Genomic DNA, 22,327 nt, shown 5'->3' with positions numbered 1-22,327 from the left:
AGGAGAACTCAAGCGGTGAACACAGTGCACCACGATTCCCCCTCCGGCCGGGAGCCCCTGCCAGAGCCCAGCTTCGCTCACAAGGCTGAGCGGGAGCCAGGAAGCCACACAGGGCAGCCAGGCCAAACCAGTTAAGGGTGCCCACTCGGCCAGTGCCCGAGGGTCACCGAGCCATCAGTGGGGTTCCCCAGACGAAGCGCCTGCCGGTGGGGGAGGGTCTGTCAGATCAGCTGCTCAGCCTGCTTCAATTCCCCGCGACCTAGCGCCTCCTGGCACCCCTCACTCTGGTGCAAGGAGAGCGTCACACACCTGCTCTGCACTGCGGCCGATGGCCACGCATAACCAGGTCCCAGGTCAAAAGGCCTAATCCCACCCCCCACACACGAGGGGCAGGGGACCTGCTGTCCCAGCATGCAACGCTCCAAGGCAGGCCACGCCTGCGCCCCTCAGGCTCCTTGCTAGTTCCCGTGGCGGCTCCCATGACCTGGGCACCTCCACGCCAGCAGCTGGGCAGAGGGCGGGCGTGCATGGGGCCACCCCTACCAGTGCACCTGCTCGCTACCGCTCCATTCCCTTCCGTTCAATGGAGCCAGTGCACATGAGCTGCAGGTCCCACGCCTGTCCGGGTGGCAGCTGGCATTGCCTGACCTCGCCAGAGCTCCCAGGGCAGCAGAGGCTGCAGGGCAAGGAGCTCACAGCCAGGCACCTCTAGCAGGGAGCTGGGACTCATGGGAGAAATTCCAGCCTGCCACGAAGGGGGTCTTTGCGGGGCCTGGGGTACAGAGAGCCAGACAGAGTTCCGTCTCCTCCCCTATAACAGCTAGGCACAGCCCACCTGGAGCCGGAGGCCCCTAGCTTGGCCTTCCAGGGGAGGATCACGTGAACGCTCCTGCCTGGCACCGAAATACTTCACATCCCCGTTCCCACCCTCTGTTCAGACCAGAGCTGTTCGGTGCCACGCCCAGCATGCAGGGAGTCCCTGATGTCGGTCTGCGGGGGTCTAGGGTGGACACACCCTTCTCCCTCTGCCCCCCTCTCCCCCTTGATGTGGGGAGAACATCTGCCTCTCAGCAGGTCTGGGAGGGCTGGCTGGCAGGTGGCTGCCAAGGAATCTGAAGACAAAGAGCTAAGTTCCCAGGGAGCCTGCCCCCCCAACCCGCCAGGCCCTGTGCTGCGTGGTGGCCTGGAGGAGGCGGGCGCCCCGTGACGCAGACAGGAGTGTGTGGAGCTGCACCTACCGCTCGTCGGGAGAGTCCACATGAAAGGTTCTTTCGATGACAGTCGTCCACTGCAAGCACCGAATGACGAAGGTGTTTGGCCGGGGGCGCTCCGTCTTCATCAGCTGGCATTCTGGGGGCAGAGGGGGAGTGGGTGTGGGCGGAGTGCAGGCTGCCCCGATTTCTGAGACCAGGTCCCCTTTGCTAACCTGGAACCTCCTGCACTGGCTCCCTGTTCAGCGCAGGATCCCATTAAAATCCCTACCCTGCATTTTTAAATGCCGCCTGTTGGCCTCACATGTAGCACCCGGGGCCTGGCGCCAGCCACCTCCCGGTGCCACCTCTGCAGGGTGCCAGCTTCCTTTCAAAGACGGCAGCCGGCAGCCCGTCCACACCAGGGCTCTCAACGGTGCTAACACTATGGGACTAAACCCGCACTAGTCCCACACACGAGTGTCGGGCAGCCGGTTGCTATTCTCCCCCGAGCAACAGCGGGGCAGGCTGCCAGACAGCGCTCCGGGGCGGTCACCTCAGAGCCCCACAGCGAGAGAGGGGAACACAGCTGCTGGACAAGCCGTTCGCGGGGTACTAATGTCGGGCACCATGGCCCAAAGCTCCTGGAGACTGAACTCTCCTCTTGGCTTCAGAGGGGACATGGGCACCATGAGAAGGGGGACGTGCATCTGCTGGGGAGAGACACGGACGTGTCCCTGGGGGTCCCCCTGCACCTCCGGGTTTAGCCGGCAGACGCACCTGCGACCGAGAAGTTGTTCAGAGGTGGCAAGCTGTGATCAGATGTCTCGGGCCGCTCCTTGTAGCCGATGAAAGAGCCGTCGCTTTTCAGAAGGAAGTACCTGGGTCTCCATGTTTTAATGTACTCCCCTGGAACAAAACCGAATTATGCCTGGTGTTATTTCATGCCTCGCTCTGTCCCTTCGCTACAGAGCCTGCTTCAAACCAGCTCCCACCTCGACTTCGGCACCCGAGCCGCTGCCCTGCTCTCGGCAAGGCCCGGGCGCAGTAAAGAGCCAGCGAAGGGACAAACCACCGAATTTCACTGGAGACGCTCCAGAGACTCAAAGGCCCACAGTGCTCTCAGCTCCCCACAGCCACTTTGGGGCTTTAGCGGCAAGAGGCTCACACAGAGCCAAGGACACTGAGACTGCGGCACTGGGCCTCCCAAGGGTGGGAGTGGTTCCGCGCCGGCCACGCTGGGCCAACACTTGAGACAGATCCTTAGTGATGAAATGAGGGTCCTTTAAGGTATTTCAGGGTTAACCTCTGGGGAACCTCCACACACCTGCTTTTTCCTTTGGGGCCCCTGTGAATCCCAGTAAGGCAGGTAAACAGTCTTATTTCCCAGGGAAGCCCACCCAAAGGCAGGCTAGTGAAGCGACCTGCCGAAGGCTCACAGAGGGAGAGTGGTGAAGCTGGGAACAGACCCAGGAGTTCTGGCTCCCAGGTCCCTTCCCGGACGTTAGCCGATACGTTAGCTCAAGCGGCAGCCATGGCCAAAAGTGGCCGGCTCTGTGGCTGTTTTAAGGGATGTGGCTTTACACAGTTAGCCTCAGCCCCTGGTCCTGGCACACCATGCCACGTACAGAAATAGCACTGAATCCTGACCCCCTGCTCTCTCCCTGGCAGAGAGGAGACATTTGCTAGACCCAGAAGCCCTGGGCACGCCACTGGAATAATGGGAGCCAGCCAGGATGTGTCCGAGCTGCAGGGCTTCCAGCGCCTGCTCCCGAAAGTGCTCAGCAACCAAGGAAAAAACAGGCCCACCTTCCGCGTCTCTATAAATAACCCCCTGCGCAGCTGCTGCACGGCCCCTGCACTCTAGGACGCTAAAAATAAAAGCGACCGCTGGCCTGGGGTCCTCGCGCAGAGCCACCCAGGAGGGGAGGGCAGAGATGCTGGCCTGGAGGACATGCCTGGCAGCTCCAGGAGCGAAGCCATGCCAGCCCCACTTCTCCAGCCCCTGCTCCGGGGTGCGAGGGACGCCAGCAAGCCCTGCTCCGGGCACATGCTGAGACACTTACCATGGGTCTCAGAGATAATCTTTTGTCCGCGCTGGCCAGGGAAACGGGCAAACTGGGCCTCAGCCTGACCACTGGCACACGGCTCTAACCGCGCTGCGACCAGGGCCCGGGACAGAGCTCCCTGCGCGTGCTGCAGTCAGACCGAGCCGAGGGCCTCTCCCAAGCCCACAGAAGCCAATGGAAAGACTCCTGCTCTCTTCGGCTCAGGCCCTAGCTTCAGAAAATGCAGCCCAGCCAGGCGAGGCACAGCCTGGGCCCAGCTCGGGCAGGGCTCCTGTCTGTCTGAGCGCCCTTCCACCCCACACTCCTCCGGGGCTCTGTGTGCTGCAGGGAAAGGGGAGGCTGGGCAGCTGAGTGACCAGAGCCTTCCTTTTCTCCGGCAGCTGCAAGGGGCAATTGCCCATGGTGCCCCGAAGCCGAAAAGATGCCACTAAGCCAGGCACAGCCCTCAAACAGCTTCCCCTTCTCCACCAGGGAGCACAGAGCCTCTGCCCCGCGCTGCCTTCCTGCAGCCAGAGGCTGCACCTTCCTTTGGAGCCACCCCAATCCCTCAGCACAGCATGGCAAGGAATCGCCCCGGATCTGCCCATGGCAGAAGCTGCTCCGGAAGGAGACTTCCTGCCCGAGGCATGACGGAGAGGCTGGACAGGCCAGAAGGTCCGAGGAGAGGAGGCAGGACATTGGCCTGTCATTCAGCTGCAGTTACAGCTTGGCTTTCAGAGTGCTGGACGCCCCGTAGGGGCTGCCCACGGACAGCAAGGGGGGCAAGCTACCTGCTGTTGGAGTCAGCGGGTCAGAGGAGAGCTGCAGGAGCCCTGCTACCCTGGGCGAGCAGTCTCTGCACTCTCCTCTTTCAGGATTACAGCAAGCTTATCTGCAGGGCTCAGAAAAGGCTTGCAGCCGCTGAAAGCCGCGATGCAAACAGCTAGGGCTTGGGTTCACAGACAAGTTGCAACAGTTCAAAAACCAGATTAGTTCAGCAAGTACAAATACCTGCGTAGCCACACTTACATCGGTTTAAAACAATTCACAGTGCAAACTAAACCAGCATAGGCCAGTTTAAACCCTATCAGAGTGTCCACACACAAAGCTGCACCGGTTTAAAATCCCACCTTTAGTTAGGCTGGTGTGATTGTGTGCCCCCAACACGCACCACCTTCGGGTGGGATCCTTACCTCTCTTGTGCAGCCAGCCCTCTTTGACGACTGACACTTCGTTCATGTTGGTGCCCCAGCTCCCAGCCACCTCTGCAGGGCAGGACAAGGAACCAGGGTAACGCTGCCCGCTGCAGGACAAGCTGTGGGTGCAGTGAGCGTCTGTAGAAGAAAAGAGGCCATTTGCCATCGCAGAATTCACTGGATGTCCAGACAAAGCTGTGGATGGAGCTCCCACGAACGCCACCACTAAAGATCCAGTGTCGCTCGCCACGGGGACCGAATCCGCCCCCCTCCACCCACAGGACTGAGCACACGGCAGCGAGAGTCTTCACACCAGTGCCTGCCCCCGTGAGCTTACAAACCAAACCAAGAAGGCAGACGGGGGGGGGGGGGGGTGATCGGAGATGCCCTTCCTCTGGTCCCCCAGTGCCCTCTTCTCCGCGCCGTGCACAGACACAGCTCTCCCGTGAAGACAGAAAGGCAGTATCAGTAGGAAACCGCCCCACTGGGTATCATTAAAAACTCCCCCGCTACATGGATGTGGTCTCCATGTGGTCTCCGTAAACACAGGCCCCGGGGATCAGAGCCCTGTTTGCAGGGAGAGCCCAGCTACCTGCTCAGGCAGCCAGCGAGGTGTTTACCTCTGTTTCCAGCGACCCTTATCTCCCCGCAGCACCATGTGCTACCATCACAGGTGATCAAAAGCCTTGGAGATAAGAGGCACTAATCGCACATGCTCAGATCAAAGACGCTGGCGGGGAAAACACACACGCTCCACAGGCAAGAGCCCTTACAAAACAAACAGCTGGAGAAAAATTAATCCACGTCACCTGACAGGACTTGCGGGGCGGCAGGCTGGAGCAGCAGCTGACGGGCAGAGAGGGGGCGGCTGGAGGCGGCAGGGCTAGGGATAGTCTTGGAACCCCACGGGGCCCACGCTGGACAGGTGAGGCTGTGGCTGGCACAGAGCCAGGACCGTTGCCCGAGAGCGCTTGCCATCACTTCCGCTCGGGCGCGGAGGAGTGTCCGTTGTGCAGGCTGGTCAGGAAAACTCCTGCTGGCAACCGGGTTGAACCACCCCAGCGCTGATTCCAGGTCCAGGCCTCTGCACTGCTCCCCAAGGGGGAGCTCGGGGCTCACCCAGCCCAGGGTTTGACACCTTTGCCGACAGCACCCCTTGCCAAGCCCTCCCCCTCTCGAGCGCAGCCCGGCTCTGGGAACAGACCACTAGTGACGGTGCGCGAGGAGCGCCAAGTGCCGGGAGTTGCCAGGCCGCTCGGCACGCCTGCTGGATCTGTCGTCATTCCAGCAAGCCCAGGAACCCTGCAGCGCCCGGCCCCAGTGCCAGGGCCCCGCACTGCAGGAGCTCGGCTATTAGGATCAGCGCGCTCGGCCGGGGAGCCGCTCGCTCCACGATGGAGTGGCGAGGCAGGGAAATCAGGGTGCTCCAGGAGAGGCAGCTGTACCACTCGAACCCGCGAAAGGGCGCTTCCCTAGGCCAGGCTGGAGCCCGGCGCGGTGTAGGGTCACGAGACCCGCGCAGGAAGGTAAAAACGTACAGGCACAGCGCCGGGCTTCCACGGCCCAGCAACAGCACCACCGGCTCCTGGGTCTCCAGTCACTTTGGGCCTGGGCCTGCCTCCCCATGCCATGCCTTGGACACGCCTTTTCAACTCAGCACGACACCGGGCTGGTGGAGCAGAGGGATCCTCTCCCCCCACATCAGCGATCAAAGCGTGACAGGCTCCCTCGCCCCGGACTAGCTACTTCGGTTGAGTGACCACGCAGCGTGAGCCGCCAAAGCCGGGGAGTTCACACGCTCTGCTTCAGTCCTAGCTCCGCCCAAGCTAGCAGCCCCGGCAAACAGCAGGACTGAAGTAGGAAAAGTACGCACCATGGTCATCGGAAGGACAGGACTAGAATGAACAGAGACAAGGGTTGAAATAAAACTTCAGGTCACTAGAAAGGCGGCTATCCCAGTGTTGCAGGGTGTAAAGCTGCCCCATCTACCCTGGCTATTTCTGATGCCCTCGCATATCCGTGCTTTCCTGGAACCACTCAGGAATGGCCAATCACAGAACACCCCGCTAATTTTCAACACCCGCTGTGCTGCTCACTGTCCCCTTTCCTTACAACTCAGCTGCTCCTCATACGGGCCTCGCCATCCGGCTTCTCCCACGTCCCTGCTGCCATTTGGGGACGGGAAATTGCAGAGGGAAGTTCATGTGGAGACGCGAAGGGTGAAACGTCACGCCGCTGGCGGTCTGCTTTGGTTCCAGGGCCGCCTGAATAGGAGCAAGTGGAGCCAGGACAGGGCCCCAGAAAGCTCCAGCCCATTCAGCAGAAGAGGTCAGATCGCCTGCCAAGAGTTCCTTGGTGTTGAAGACCTGTTGGAGCTTGGGCATGCTGCCCCCTAGCCAGCTCTCCTATTCAACTCGAGTGCCCGCCAGTGCGCACCCCTCTCGGGAACTGGGGTTCCTCACTCGTGCCCTATCACAGACATGCGTCGCCCGCTCTCTGCTGGCCGGGCTGAAGAAGGGATCCTACTTGCCCTGTTTTCCTCGGAGATCTGACCAGCCCAGACGCTTGGCCAGAGCTCTCTGCTCCCATCTCTGCAGCCTGTCCTCCCGCTCGGGAGCGAAGCCCACACATCTGGACTCACCCAGAACAGCCACTGGGGTAACTGAGGTTGGAGACCAGGGGACCAAAGCTCGCCCCGTAAGACCAAACTGGCAAATGCCCAAGAGGCAACGTGTAATATTGCGACCCAATGCCAGGCCAGCCTGTGGGCGTACAGGCAGCTGCGCCCATTTGGAAATACCCGACAGGCACTTCAGCAATATTTAGCCCGAGGCAATCACAGGGGCTTTTCAAACAGATCTGCCAAACTCCTGAGTGAGGCACCCTGGACACAGGCAAAGAGAGCAGGAGACATGCCAGCGCGTTTGGGAAGGGATTGGCCTAAGGCCTGAGCGGGCGGCAGCCAAAGGGCCGGACTCCAGCACTTCAAGCTTCCAGTTCGATGCGCCGACTGTCTCCCGGTTTTACAGAACGGAACCTCAGAGAATTATGGTCCACACACCAGCAGACAGCGAGCGGGCCGGGTGCGGGCTGCATGCGGCCACAGAAATGCCACACTTCTCCCTGCGTGCTCCAGGCCTGAGCTAAATAAACCCTGCACAAATAAGGCGATTTAATCTACATGTATTTTCATTGGCAAAACTGAACAGAAACAAGACTGGGAGAAAGACGACATCACTCTGACCCCAGCAGACAAGTTTATACAGAACTATGATTGCAATCCTAGCTAACAAACAAAGCCAGCGTTGCAACTGGATTTCACTCATTTACATAACAGTGCTAAAGGTCCAGCAATAACAGCATCTTCCCGTCTTGTGACCTGTGGCACAGAGGGCCCTGTCTCGGCATAAGACAAGAGAAAGAAGCCACTGCAGCTGCTGACCCCAGATGCTCCCACGCAGCGCAAGTGCGAGGCTGCGAACGCATACCCGGGTCTTCCTCCCGCACAAGGCGAAAGGTATTTGCAATAGGCTAGAACGCAGGCGAATGGACGGCAGCTGGAAAGACAGAGCCATGTGATTAGGGGACAGCAAACAAAGTGAACCTGGTGGCATATGGAGAGAATCGATTTCCAAAAGGAACCATCCCCTTGCCCAGACGACTTCAGAGGATCCTGTTGGCACCAGAACGTAACCCTTTCCCTGAGTGACCTAGTTAGAGGCGTCCTGTCGGTCTGCGAGAAACCCCCCGGGGAATAGTTTATAATGAACAATGTGTGGGTGAAACAGGCCAGACCAACAGCCCGGTGGCTTACTGCACCCTTGGCAGAAGAACTGACTTCCTGGAAGCGCCCATTCGCGCCTCTTGTTTTCCCCACCAACGACTTCTTTGGAGCTTGGCAGAGAGGTGGCGTCAAGCCCACAGCCTGGCTGGGCTCGCTTTGATTTAATAAGAACCCCTAGCTTTTCATCCAGAGAGCTCAAAGCTCTTTACAAAGAAGGAAAGTAGCATCATCCCTGTTCGTAGAGGGGAAACTGAGGCACAGGGACAGGAAGTGGCTCGCCCACAGTGATGCAGTGGGCCAACGGCAGAGCTAGAACAGGACCCAGGTCTGCTGAGTCCCAGTCCAGAGCTCCACGCAGCCCTCCTCTTAAATTCCACTAGCAGCGCCGGTCAGACGAACGGCAAACGTGGATCCTCACCTACCAGTAACATGCCCTTCACCTGGCCATCTCCAAGCACAGGAGGTAACATTACCTCCATCCCAGGGCCGCAGGCCAAGGCAAGGAGAGGCTAAAAAACAATGTTCCTCCGAGAAGAGCCTGGAGCTCAGGACTGAGCAAACGTTGTGGCTCTAGCTAGAGACAAGATGCAGTTCCAGCATAAGCGTAAATTTTAGCAGATTAACCACCATATTATCAAGGGCTGGAATTTCTGTAGGGTCCCACAGGTTCTCAGAGTGGCCACAAAGCCTGCAAACTGCCAGCTGGCGCGGGTACACCCGCCAATAGAAACCATTTGGGGAATGCCAACAATTCTGAGGAGTTGGGAGCGATTCTGAGCCCGCAGGTGGAAAGCACTGTGGGACACGGCACAACGGTGAGGATCCACCTTCCAATGAACATCATATGCCTTTAACAGTGACTAGATCACCTGTATTTGTGACTGCCGCATGCTCAGACCAAGCTGGAGCCAAGAGAACAGCAGAGACAGACCAGACCTTTGCAGATAAACCATGGCTGGCTCTGACCCAGAGGGAGAAAACTAACCCTTTCTCCAGCTGTCTTCGGTGTAAGGCCATGGGGTCTGGGAATGCCCCCACCAGATGACACAGGGTAAGGTTTTCAGACGGGTCAAAGTCACTTATGAGCCAAAGCCCCACTGACCTTCCTGCTGGCTCCTCACTCATTTAGATGCTTCTGAAACGTCTCCCCCAAAGTCTCTTCCCTGAGGAGTTTGCAATCTAAGAGCGGCTCGGATCGACCCGTCACCTGACCCGTCCTCACCGCTCCGCAATAAGTGCCATCAAAGCCCAGGGTTCCACACACGCTCCTCAGGGACAGAACAAGCAGTGGAAAGTGTCGACGTCCAGCAGCATCCTGAGAGCGGAGCTGATCAGCTTACCCCTGGGGAGCATTACGCCCCTTAGCACAAGAAATGCTCGAGGCATTTGGATCCACCCTGGGATTCGGTGACTTTACTGGGCAGCCACATGCAATGGGAGAGAGCAAAGTGATGTCCGGGCAGGCAGCGTCCCTGCTCAGACGCGCCAGCTCTCGCCTGCCAGGACCGCGGTGAGAGTGACCCTGCGACCTTTAGAAGTAAGTGAGGAGAAGCCAGGCAGCACGAGCCTTGGAGCCTCAGGGGATGCGATCACTTCACGGTGGCCACTCGAGCACTTCTTCAGACTCCGAACTCAGCGCTGGCCGGGGTTGGCGGGCTCCTGCAGGAGAGCAGGTGAGGAGCCTTTCACCTGGAGGTCACCAGCTGGAAACTGAGTGAGCTCAGCAGCAGCCAGGCCGGCACCGCCATCCAATGGCAGGCTGACAGGCCCCCCCACCCCAGAGGGCCAGACTTGCCAGTCACCTCCTGGAGCGGGGAAGGGCTAAACGGGCTGCAGAACCTGAGCTCCTCCTGTCCTTCTCTCTCACTCACACACACCCAGCTCTGACCAGCAGATCTCAGAGCGCTTTGGGGGACCCCATCCCGGTGCATGCGTAAGCTTCTCCCTGCTACTACAAGGGCTGTATCCTGGAGATTTTGGGCCCCAGGAGGGTCGATCCAGCACCTTCCATTATCCCTCTGCTCACTTTCGCTAGATCAGCTTCCCCTGGCACCCCCAGTTCCTTGCCGGGGAACAGCCAGAGCCCAACGGTGGTTACAGTGCCACCAGAGATGCCTGGAGTCTTAAGCTGAAAATCCGTCTCGGGGTAGAAGGACTGCCCTCCCTACCCAATCCCTGAGAAAGCCAGGCTGGCTCGTGGCACTAGGTGTAGCTCGCCAGAACCAGCACGTGACACTGCTGAGTGAGAGCTCCGCTTCGGGGCCTGCCTTCTGGGTGATCGTAAGTTTCCCTGCTGGCCTGGAGATAGGAATGGGCCAGGTGTGAAAGGACGGCTCTTCTGAGAAGGTTCGCTGCAGCTGCATGACGGAAGGAGCGCCCAGTGGTTAGCACATTAGTCGGGGACTTGGCAGAGCCAGCTTCAAGTCCCTGCTAAGACGCTGTCTTCCTGTCTGACCTCAGCGCACCAGGGTCTCCGTTATTCAGCTGCTTCCCAGGCCCAGTGGGAGAAAAACCCATCTATTAAAGATGGCGAGTTGCAGACTTGCTGGGGCCCCGGGGCCATGTGAGAACACCAGAGAGAGGCAAGGGACAGCAAACAGACAGATGCAGCAGGGACTGGCCTATCGATTTTCTGACTGAGCCTTCAGTACTTTAGACCCTTGCTCTGAATGCTCAGTCCGGCAGGTCACAGGTGCCCGGGTCGGCGTGCATGGACAGCACCTGTCTCCGCAGAGCCCTGCCCTCCGGCAGAGATTCTGCACAGGACTGGAATGCAAACAGCATAGGTTTGGGGCTGGGGCACTAGGCCTTGCGGGCACGCCCACAGAAAGCTTGGTTCACTGGAAATAAAGCCGTTGCTTCAGCGACTTTGAGGCTGGAGGAACCATTAAATTGAAGAGTCTGACCTCTCGCTCAGTGCAGGCCAGAAAACTGCCCCCAGGCATCCCCGCTTCCAGCTGGTTGAGCGGGAGCAGATCTAAATGAGCAGGATTTTCGATACTGCCTCTCTGTGCATTTTCCGAGCTAAGGCCCAGGAGTCCAGAGCATCATCCCCTTGGGGAGGTCGGCTCTTCACTCGGGGCCTCAGTTTCTGTCAAACGGGACTTACGTTAGGAACCTAACCTCCCTGAGCAGCACTGGAAGGGTTAAATACTTGCAAAGTGCTCTGAGATCCTCAGCTAAAAGTAAAATATATTCCATATTCATGGAGAACAGGTCCATCAATGGTTACAAGCCAAGAGGGTTAGAGACAACCCCACGCTCTGGGAGGACCTAAAGCTCTGAGGGCCAGAAGCTGGGACTGGACGCCAGGGGATGGATCACTCGATAATTGCCCTGTTCTGTTCATTCCCTCTGAAGCATCTGGCACTGGATTGATTGGTGGCTTTAATGTCAGAGGTGGGGCGGGAATCAGCTCCCAGCAGCAAAGGGCTAATACTCGGTGGTGCAAGGCGAGATCTCGAAGAGAGACTGACATGCAGTGCTCTACAAAGAGGGGCCAGTGGAGCAGCTCAGATGCAGACAGGTCTGCTACAGACTAGCCAGAAGGGGTCTCTGCTCGGTACCGTCCCACCGGGGCACTGTGGGGAGTGATGCTGCCGCTCAGACGCAGCTCTGGTCCGCCCCCCTAACCCCGTCCCCACCCCAGAGGGGGGCAGGGAGGCCAGCCTGTTGACTAGCTGGCTGTGAGACTCAGCTAAGTACACACTAGGTTGTTTACTCCTTTCAGGATGTGCAGAACGGGGAGAAGCAGAGGAGTGGCTAGGATGGAAGTGTATAAAGCAAAGCTCTCCGGCAGAGAACAGTCCTAACCTGTCGGGACCCACAAGAGACCCCAGGCTCCCTGCAGAACCTTGGGGTGGCATCCCGTGCCAGGGGAGCGTAAGCGTCCCTGGGAAACAATGCCCCTTCTCTTCTCAGGCACCCGCCCAGCCTGTCTGCGGATTGGCACAGCCCCTCCCCAGGTTTACGTTTGCCAGACACTGGAACAAAAGGCTCAGTAAACATTAGCTATTCCACTTGGTTGTCTGACATCTGACATCCTTCGGCAAACCGCTCCGGTGGCTCAAGAACTACAAACAAGTGCTTATTGCATCCGATCAAATGCACTTATACACCATGGATTTGGCTTGCTGGGCCACACCGACGTCCCAGCGGGAGCAGGGAGATCATCCGTACCGTTCCGGTACACAGCAGAGTAGAGGGATGGGCGAGCCACGTACACTGGGGCACAACCCCCTGAAAGACCCAACAAGTATCTCCACCAATCCACACAGCGAGGGATGAGTTTTACCCTGTGCGCGCGCGAGACGGTTCAGTTCACCACACATCACCACATCCTGTATTTCTGCCGAGTCTAGTATTTTGGCTGGTCAAACATCAACAAGAGAAAAGGAGGCCCCCGAAGTAAGAGAAAACCACATGTGCCGGGGTGACAGAGCTCCAGCCCCAATGTGGCCTTGATTTCACCTTTGAGATACGTGTAACGGGCTGCGTTCACCTGTGTCAAAAGATGCCTGGTGGGGGGGACGAGGGGGTTCCCAGTGACTCATTGCTGGAAAACAAGCTAGAGGGAAATAACACACATCTACAGCTTCTCCACTGAACATGCAGCTCCTCCCGCCTCGGTGCGCTCCCCGCTGCGCCGGCTAGTCTGGCAGACTACGATTTCCCGGAGAACCTAGGTTATTAGCCATGACTTTGGCACTAGGCATGGCATCGTTCAGTCGGGGTGTCTCACTGGCACTACGATCGCACGGCCAAGTCTCAGAGGGGCACCGTACTCATTGTCCCAAAGCACCTACAATCCAAACAGACAAAACAGAAGCAAGATCACGACCCCCCCCCCAGTTGCCAGAGGGAGAAGTGAGGACCAGAGGTTGGAGTGACGTGGGAAGAGCACGGCAGAGTGACAGATGAACCTGCATTTCATTCTGTAGCCAAGTTTTTTTAAAAAAAACAACATGTTTTATGTAGGGGCCACATCCGATCTGAGAGTCAGGACTCCTGTGTTCTATTTCTAAAACCACTACTGGCTTTGGCAAGTCACTGCACCTCCATGCCTCTCTTTCTCCAGCCGTAAAATGGGGATAGCAATTTCCCAAGCTCAGAGGGATTACAAAGTCTCAAGTCAGCCTGGAACAAAGTGCAGGATCGTGGCTTTCAATATCTCAAAAGCACCAGGCTCCTGACATGAAAGGTGCAAAGGAAATTTTAACTGTCGTGTTGCTTGACTTAACACTCAAGCTGTACCAAACTCATGAGCCCAGTGGATTTTTTTTTTTAACAGTAAGATAAAGGATAAACAGCCCTGCCAGCACAAAGCATTCTAAAACCTTGAGAAAGGCCCACCAAAAATCATGGAATTGGTTTAAGTTACACAAGTATACAAAATAACAGACATTGGGTTATTTTGATTTGCTTTCTGGGTCACGTTTTCAAGTGCTTCTCCACAGCCACAAGGGCTAGGAACTTATTTTAGTTTAAATGAAGGCCAAGATAATCACCAAATCTTGACTCCAGGAGCTGGGGATTGATGGAACATGGCAAACCTCACAAGAGTTGGCAGCACTGTATGAGAACCCCACACCTTATGGAGACTTCACTACTCCCCAGCGCTGAGTAGGGCTGTTACAGGCACCGCGTGCTGTTCATGGTAATACAGCCAACACGAGATAGAGGTAAACGCCAGCACACGGCCCGGGACAAGCAGAATCTGAGCCTTCCATTCCATCACTGAGCTCCATCAAACATCACTTCCTGGAAGCCTGAAACAAAAATCTTTCATACTTTCATTTTGTAACCCCCCCCCGAAAAACCACAGACTAACCCAAGGGAAGAAAAAAACAACAACAGGCCACACTACAGGTTCCCCGGAGGTCCCGATTAACACCTTGCAGAACTGAAAGCCACACTGACTGATGGCTTGTCTGGATGTCACCAAAGCACCGACACTGAGCGTGATCATGAACAGCAGCTTCGAGCGAGACCAGGACGCGCATGCTTCCCCTTCCTCTGTCACGAATCTGAGCATTAGCATCACGACCAGGGAACTAGGAGACAAAGCAATTCCTGCAGCACACCTCCAGAAAGTATACATGCGCCATTTCCAACAGAAATCTGAGCTGCAGACAAAGGGCAGATTTAAGAAACGCTTTAGACATACATATTAATCACCCCATTTATATGGATGGGATAACTGATGAAGAGATCAAGTGACCTGACAAATTCATAGGAAGACTTAGGCCTTGTATCTTCAAAGTTGCTTCAGTTTAAAAGCATGATTTTAAACTGGTCCCATTAAATTGATGTGAACTCCAGTGTGGACATTCTTAATTAGATTTAAACCCGGTTTATACAGATTTTGCTTAACTCTATTCCTAAAAATCGAAACAAGCAGAGTTTAAGAGTGTTCACAGAGGGGTTTGCACCCCAGTTCAAAGTCAAAGTGGGGCAACTCTGATACCAGACAAGGCTGCAGAGTCAAAGCCAGCCTTTGAACTTCAGAGTTCACAGCTCTTGGCTCTAGGTTTGCTTCACCACATCATGCATCCAATTAAGGAAAATATATAAATCTGCCTCTGCCAGACAGATTGCAGGGATGGGTGCAGACATGTGCAAAAGCCCGATGGAATCCATGTCAAGCCGTATGCAGGGGCCAGGGAGGATTTCTGTCTCAGAATAAGAAAGAAGGTTCAATACTGAATAAAACGAACCTAACACGGATGCTTTCTTTTGGATACAGAAGCTTGTCACCCAGTGGCACCCCCGGATGCTACACAGCTAATACTTGGCACTTCTGCTTGAGCATGGCATTTCCTTGGTTGGGTTTTAAAGGCTGCTTGGGTTGCTTGAATCGCTGCTCCTCACTTACTGTCAAACAGCCCATGCTCACTTCCAGGCAGTTGTAAAGCCTGGCATGAACTTTACAGAGGGGGAAGATGCTAGGAATAAAGGGATATCTGCTCACTAGCGAGCAGCAAGTCACTGGAGGTCATGGCTGCAGCATCAGCTGAGTCATCGGACATGGGCATGAATGACAGATGCCGACAACTCACAACAGGAAACGGACAATAGGCAGCGAGTTGGGGGCAGGCATGAGAGGGGCTAAGGAAGCACTTTGGCTAACGCAAAGGAGCAGCACCTCCCCTCTCGGCGTCCCTGGGAAGCAGAGGACACTGCTTCGCGGTTTTCTCAAAGTCTGCAAAGAGTCACTTTCCCTGTTCGAACCCTCCTCCGCAGCCCAAGGCAGCTGGACACGCTGCAGAGGGTTGGTTCTGTTTCTTGCCTCAGACAAACAGCGTCAGCACATTTCACCCTAAGGGCTGAGAACACAGGAGCTCAATCCCACAGGTGGGGAGCCACTCCTGGCCATCGGCAACCTGGAATTCCACAAGCAACTTCCATGGGACTCAGAGGTCTCTGGACCCACAGGCCTATGTCTGCAAAAAAAGCTTTGATGTTAAACACTCCAAGTGTTACTCCAGGAAGGGGAAGCAAGGCCTAGTTAAAGCATAAGGCTGGGAGCCAGGACTCCCCTGTCCAGCTCACGTCTGGGAGGGTGTGTGGGCTACGAGTCACAACACCGACTGGAACGGTGGCTAGACACTACCAGCAACAGGCAAGATTTGTGGCTTCTGTGATGCCCTGGGTAGTCACTGTGCCTCACGCTCCCCATCTTTAAAGTGGGGCCAGCGACACTGACGCACCTGACGAGGACTCTGAGCGGCTGTTCCAGCTGCAAAGCAGAACACGCCCTATGCTGGCGAGTTACTGATTAGTCTCGGAGTTGCACTAGGACAGACATCCCCACAGCATTATTCAGCGAGTCCAGTACAAGTGTTCAACACAGGTAAACATGCGGTTACCATCTCCTCCGACTGCACCCGCCCTGAGCACCTGCCCACTCGTTAGTACTGATGACCTAAGAACCCAAGCAATGACAGGGACCAAACAAGGGCCAGGTCTACCCTCAAACGTTGAGTCGACCGAGCGCTGTCGCTTGGGGGTATGAAAAATCCACACACCCCAGCGATGCAGTTAAGCCGACCTACCCCCCCCCCCCCCCCCCAGTGCAGACAGCGCTAGGTCAATGGAAGAATTCTTCTCTTGATTTAGCTCCCGCCTTGCAGGGAGGTGGACTTTCTGTGACCACAGGAGAAGCCCTCCCATCACCGCAGTAAGCGTCTACATTGACGTGCTGCTGTAGGGTTTCAAGTCTCGCCAAGCGCCACGTGTCATTTCTGACTGGTCACATCACAGGACAAGTTTGTTTTCTAAGTCAGCTTCTCAGGACCATTAATAGACATGCCTCCTCCTGCACCTGCCCGTCAGATAAAGGGACTTCCACCGGGAAAGCAAGCCACCCACACCTCTCCCTTCGAACAGCGCCGAACAGAACGACAACTGAACTGCCCCAAGGGGATTACCCCACTAACCCATTATTTCAGATCGGCTGGAATGACCGCATGTCTCTGCACCTTGGTTCCAAGCTCACTTCCTGATCAAATCCAGAGCCGTGGAGATGGGGATGCCTCACTAGCACTGGCCTGGTAACCCACTGACAGATAACGGTAGGTACAATTCATACCACACACGTAGCAGCCGTGGTTTACATTCCTCTGGAAAGACAATGCTCCTACAGAGCGTCAATAACCCGCAAGCTCAGACCACACAGCATGTGCAGGCTGATATGCAGAGTGCAGGGGCAGGCGAATTCCTGGGGGCGGGGCAGGACAGGTATTTGGAAATGATCCTGTGCACAGACCTGCACAAAGTTCCTACGAACAAAACTGCATCGTTTAGAAAGGGAGGGTCTATTTTCCCATTTACTCCTTGTCCTGAAAATTCACCCACCCTAATCGCCAAGTCTGCTGAGCAGTTCTGGCCCCAAATTGATCACAAGTGGCTCCATGCTGCAACAGGGAACATTTCTGAAAAATGTCGTAATCTGACCTTGAACCTGTTCTCTGATTAAAGCACATTTCTGTTCTCCAGACAGAAACATCTTTCATTACAATTCTTCCTTTGGCTCAGTGCTCCGCGCAAGATACAGGGCTTCTCAGCAGGTTCCCAGGTATCCGCTAGTTAATGGTAATAAGTAATCACAGCACATGGCCTTTCTACAGCCCTTGTGTCAAACAATCTCACAGCTTTCCACACATTAAGCAATCCAGGCACCTCTCCTTGGGAGGCAGATGTTAACCCCCGATGGTAAAATTAAGATGGGACAAGCCATGTGACCTTGGGCAAATCAAATCAGTGGCAGAGCTGGAAATAGAACCCAGGAGTCCTGGCCTTTAGACTTCACCATCTAACCATTAGACGTCATTCCTCTCCCAGGCCTGGGGATAGAACCCAGGAGTCCTGGCTCCCAGCCCCCCTGCTTTAACAATTAGACACCACTCGCCTCCCAGAGTGGGGACAGAACCCGGGAGTTCTGACTTCCATTCCCTGTTCTATTAGACCAGACTCATTTCCCGGACAGCTGTCATGCTACCCCATGCTTCAGGAGGAGCGCGGGGAGGTGAGCCTTAGTAAAATGACCATGAAGAAGCTGTACAGATTTCAACAGTTTTACCTGTTCCAGTGGAAAACTGAGAATCCCCTCGTACATTCCGTCAGGAAGCCCTGATTGCCCGTTTCTCACCAGGCCAGCTCTGGTTACATGCTCAGCTCCTACTGGAAGGGGACAGTCTTGAATGAAAAGCAAACAACCGTAATTGCTTACAACTGAGCCTTGACTAAGTTTGGGGCAGACACTGCATCTGGCAAAGGAGAGCCTCTTCCCCACACGAACAGCCCCTTCACCTGAAATTCGCCTCTACTCTTCTCTGCAAGATTGCACTGCACCTCCTTACCCCCTTACAACTCCAGCCAGCAAAGCCGAAGGCTGGATAATTATCTGGAGAGCGGTGTTTTTAACCACCCTGCAAACACTGACAAAAGAGCGTTTTGCTCAAAAGCGTCCCACTGAAGTCATTGCCTTAGAGCAGACAGATGGACACAGTTAATCTTTGAGGCAGTGCAGTCCATTGGTGGCGGCGCTGGACCAGCAGTCAGAGAACCTTGCTCCCGTTCCCAGATCTGCCACTGCCCTGCTGCAACTTCAGCTGAGAAGTTATTTCGCCATTCTGGGCCTCAGCCGCCACTTGCACCCTGGGTCTATCTTGTCTTAGCATCTCCGCTGTTTGAGGCAGGGTCTGTCCAGCAGGATGGAGCTCTGACCTCAACTATAATCAAATCATATTGCCTACAAAAGTGATAGCATTAAAACATTTCTAGAGTGGGAAATCCAAGCAATCGAGTTCCAGGAAGCTAAGATTAAAAGCTCAGTATTAACTTAACCTCCCTTGTATTTTAAGGCCTATGGAAATCTGCTTTTCTATATTTTTCAATGCCAACACAAGCTGGGATTTCTAATACAACCTTATGTACAACGCAGAGCAAGATTGCACCTGCTGCCCAAAGCACAACGGAAGATGGAAACAACAAGGAGAACATCAACTGCCCACTTGCCAATTCTAACTTACCAGCAAGCAAGCAGACAAACCTGTTTTCAAAGCCCCGAATGCTATTCTGAGTTATTTTTAGTATATTGCCTTGTTTATTACCCAGCTTTCCCATATTGACAGCAAACCATACTGCTATCGAGGGATTCTGATGACAAGTAAGAATCCACAAGAGTGAAGAGCAAGTGGTTTTCAGCCCTGTCACTGGCATGCAGAGATAAAAATACAGCCCTACAACTTGCACAGTTTGGGTGTATTTTTAAGTGTTTATGGTTTCCAAGTGGCAATGAAAAACAGAAGCCAAACACTAGTTTCAAAGATTTGCATCTCTACGACGTCCTACATCCTGTCCTGTGGATAAAATGGCAAGGAGCAGATGCTTTCAAAGAAGTCTTAGTGACAAACAGCAAGACATTCTCGGTGTTTTGGAGGCACAAGTTACACAGGGATTCTCCAGGAGGAGACGACACCGTTTTGGGTCTCAGCATTGTCCCGTAAAGCACAAGGGTGAAAGCGCTAAGGACAGGTTCGTAACACACATTCCTAACAGGATATGCCCTTCCCCAGGGCCCCCACACTTTGTACCAACCACTGAGATTTTCAAAGGCGATCAGGGGAGGCAGGTGCCTGGGACTGGGGCAGGAGGGTACCGGTGTCACAGACACTCCAGCCCCGAACCTAGCAGGGCGTGGAGCCGCACAAGAGGAAGGGGTGCCCGGTGGCCTTTGAATAGGAAGGTGCCACCGAGAGCAGCCGGACAGGCAGAAGCTTGCGCTGGAGAAGGGTGACGGCGCAGGGGGGCGGGTGGCCGGAGAGCAGAATCACCTTCCAGAGCTGCCTCCCCCAGTTCCTCCCCCTGGAGAGAGAAACCCCAAGCCAGGGTCCCTGCTGAACTTTCAAGGGAGACCGCCCCCCAGCCCAGGCCCACCTCCCAGCCGGTACCCCCGGGGACAGACTCCCCCCCAGCCCGGGCCCCCCGGGGACAGACCCCCCCCTCCAGCCCATCCCCCTGGGGACAGACCCCCCCAGCCCGGGCCCCCCATCCCAGCCTGGGCCCCCCGGGGACAGACCCCCCCCAGCCCGGGCCCCCCCCAGCCCGTCCCCATGGGGACAGACCCCCCCCAGCTCGTCCCCATGGGGACAGACCCCCCCCAGCCCAGGCCCCCCTGGGGACAGACCCCCCCCAGCCCGGGCCCCCCTCCCAGCCGGTCCCCCTGGGGACAGACCCCCTCCCAGCCCGTCCCCCTGGGGACAGACCCCCCCCAGCCCAGGCCCCCCTGGGGATAGACCCAGCCCAGGCCCCCCTGGGGACAGACCCCCTCCCAGCCCGTCCCCCTGGGGACAGACCCCCCCCAGCCCAGGCCCCCCTGGGGATAGACCCAGCCCAGGCCCCCCTGGGGACAGACCCCCCCCCCCAGCCCGGGCCCCCCCCAGCTCGTCCCCCTGGGGACAGACCCCCCCCCCAGGCCGGGCCCCCCTGGGGACAGACCCCCCCCCCAGGCCGGGCCCCCCCACGCCCCCGGGGAGAGCCCCCCCCGCCCGGCCCGGGGGTTCGGGCCGGTTCCATCAGGGAGAAGGGGAACGGGGGGGGCTCCCTGCAGGTACCATGGCGGGGGGGGGGTGAGGACAGGGGCCCGGGCGGTACCATCGCGGGGAGGGGGCGCCAAGGCGGTACCGTGGCGGAGAGCCGGCAAGGGGCTTGGGCAGTACCACGGGGGGGCGGGGGGGCCAGGGCGGTTCCATCGCGGGGAGGGGGCGCCAAGGCGGTACCGTGGCGGAGAGCCGGCAGGGGGCTTGGGCAGTACCACGGGGGGGCGGGGGGGCCAGGGCGGTACCATCGCGGGAGGAGGCCCGGGCGGAACCGTGGCGGGGGAAGGAAGGCGGGGGGCCCGGGCGGTACTATCGCGCGGGTGCGGGCAGGGGGGCCCGGACGGTACCATCGCGGGGGGGGGGCAAGCTGGGGGCCCGGGCGGTACCATCGCGGGGGATCGCTCGGGGGGGGGCCGCCTCCCCACCTGTCACGGGCGCCCCGCGCTCCCTCGGCGGCTGCTGCTCATCCCGGTGCCGCCTCCCTCCCCGCGGGGCCCAGCTCCACCGCCGCGTCAGGCCCCGCAGCACCCGCGCTCCCGGAAACCCCGCCCCCCGGGTTCCAATACACCGGAAGCGGGGGTCGGGACGGGGCCCGCCCAGGGGCCGCACTGCGCAGAAACGGCGGGACAGGGCGCGCTGCGCATGCGGCCAAGCGGCATCGGCAGGCGGCGCCTGACTGCGCCTGCGCCGCACTGGAGCCCAGTGCGCATGCCCCCCGCCTCTCAGTCTACCACGTCCGCACGCTGGCAGCGCTTTGCAACCGCTGGTGGGCGGGGCGCCCTGAGAGCCCCGCCCTCTGGCCGCTGCATAGATTTGCATAGATTTCCATAGAGCATAATTGATTTTGGAGACGCAAACAGTGCGGGGTTAGGCTTAGGGTAGAAACAGGAACCCCGGGGTCCGGGGGGGGGGCTGATCCCCCCCCCAGCTGCCAGCAGAACCCTGAGTCCTGGGGGGGGGGCAGGGCCTGATCCCCCCCCCAGCAGAACCCTGAGTCCTGGGGGGGGCAGGGCCTGATCCCCCCCACCCCCCCAGCTGCCAGCAGAACCCTGAGTCCTGGGGGGGGGGCAGGGCCTGATCCCCCCCCCAGCAGAACCCTGAGTCCTGGGGGGGGGCAGGGCCTGATCCCCCCCCCAGCAGAACCCTGAGTCCTGGGGGGGGCAGGGCCTGATCCCCCCCACCCCCCCAGCTGCCAGCAGAACCCTGAGTCCTGGGGGGGGGCAGGGCCTGATCCCCCCCCCCAGCAGAACCCTGAGTCCTGGGGGGGGCAGGGCCTGATCCCCCCCACCCCCCCAGCTGCCAGCAGAACCCTGAGTCCTGGGGGGGGGGGGCAGGGCAGGGCCTGATCTCCATCCACCCCCTCCCCAGGAGAACCCCACAGCCTAGCCCCCACCAGGCACTAGCCCCACGCCCTCAGACACACATCCACCCTGCAGCAGGGCTGAGCCCAGCTCAGCCTGGTGCCTGCAGGACTCCTGGGGGTGTGCTAACCTCCCCTGGCTGTGCAGACACCTAGAAAGCGGATTTAGCAGTGAAATCAGCCTAGGGGTCCAGCCTAGGAGCGTTTGCTAGAGTGTATTTGCAACACACATCACAATTCTTGGGTTGCATCCTACACACTTTACAGTGTATATATTCCATACATCCCCTCCTCACCCCCACCCCAGGGCAGGGGGGAACACAGCAGCTGCTTACCAGCGCTGCTACGCTACCCCTTGGCACAGGAAGCAGAGATGGCAGTATCCCCACGGGGGGAAAGAGGGGGGCAGAACTCAGCAGCATCCTCAGTAAAGAGCTTGCTGAGCGAAGGAAGCACAGGGCGGGAAGGATGAAGCAACAGCAGTGAGGGCAGGTGGGTTAGACAGGTCAGACTAGCCGATCAGAAAGCTCCCTTCTGGCCCTGGGATCTGGTGAAGAGCAGGAGCAGGAAGACAAGTGTTAATTAAAACCCTCGGATTTTCTTTTGCCAGGCAACAGAGGAGAGACTAGCAAAACAACAGTGTCTCAC

The 22,327-nt window shown here is 57.5% G+C and overlaps 1 protein-coding gene across 7 annotated transcripts in view; it reads right to left on the bottom strand.

The window, feature by feature from the left end:
- AKT2 (AKT serine/threonine kinase 2) overlaps nt 1-22,327 on the bottom strand; it is a 37,408-nt gene that overhangs the window by 12,313 nt on the left and 2,768 nt on the right. The window contains exons 1-5 of one of the 7 annotated variants that reach the window (XM_073321857.2): nt 20,745-20,833; nt 17,799-17,896; nt 4,432-4,572; nt 1,971-2,099; nt 1,239-1,350 (exon numbers count right to left, since the gene is read on the bottom strand). In XM_073321857.2, coding sequence (XP_073177958.1) covers nt 1,239-1,350; nt 1,971-2,099; nt 4,432-4,477 — 287 coding nt within the window. In that variant the 5' untranslated portion in view covers nt 4,478-4,572; nt 17,799-17,896; nt 20,745-20,833. The other 6 variants (XM_078850043.1, XM_073321852.2, XM_073321855.2 and 3 more) reach the window with 6 other exon arrangements.

Source organism: Lepidochelys kempii, chromosome 23 (genome assembly GCF_965140285.1).
Source record: "Lepidochelys kempii isolate rLepKem1 chromosome 23, rLepKem1.hap1, whole genome shotgun sequence".
Lineage (NCBI taxonomy): Eukaryota > Metazoa > Chordata > Testudines > Cheloniidae > Lepidochelys > Lepidochelys kempii.
This window is presented reverse-complemented; position numbering and strand designations above follow the sequence as displayed.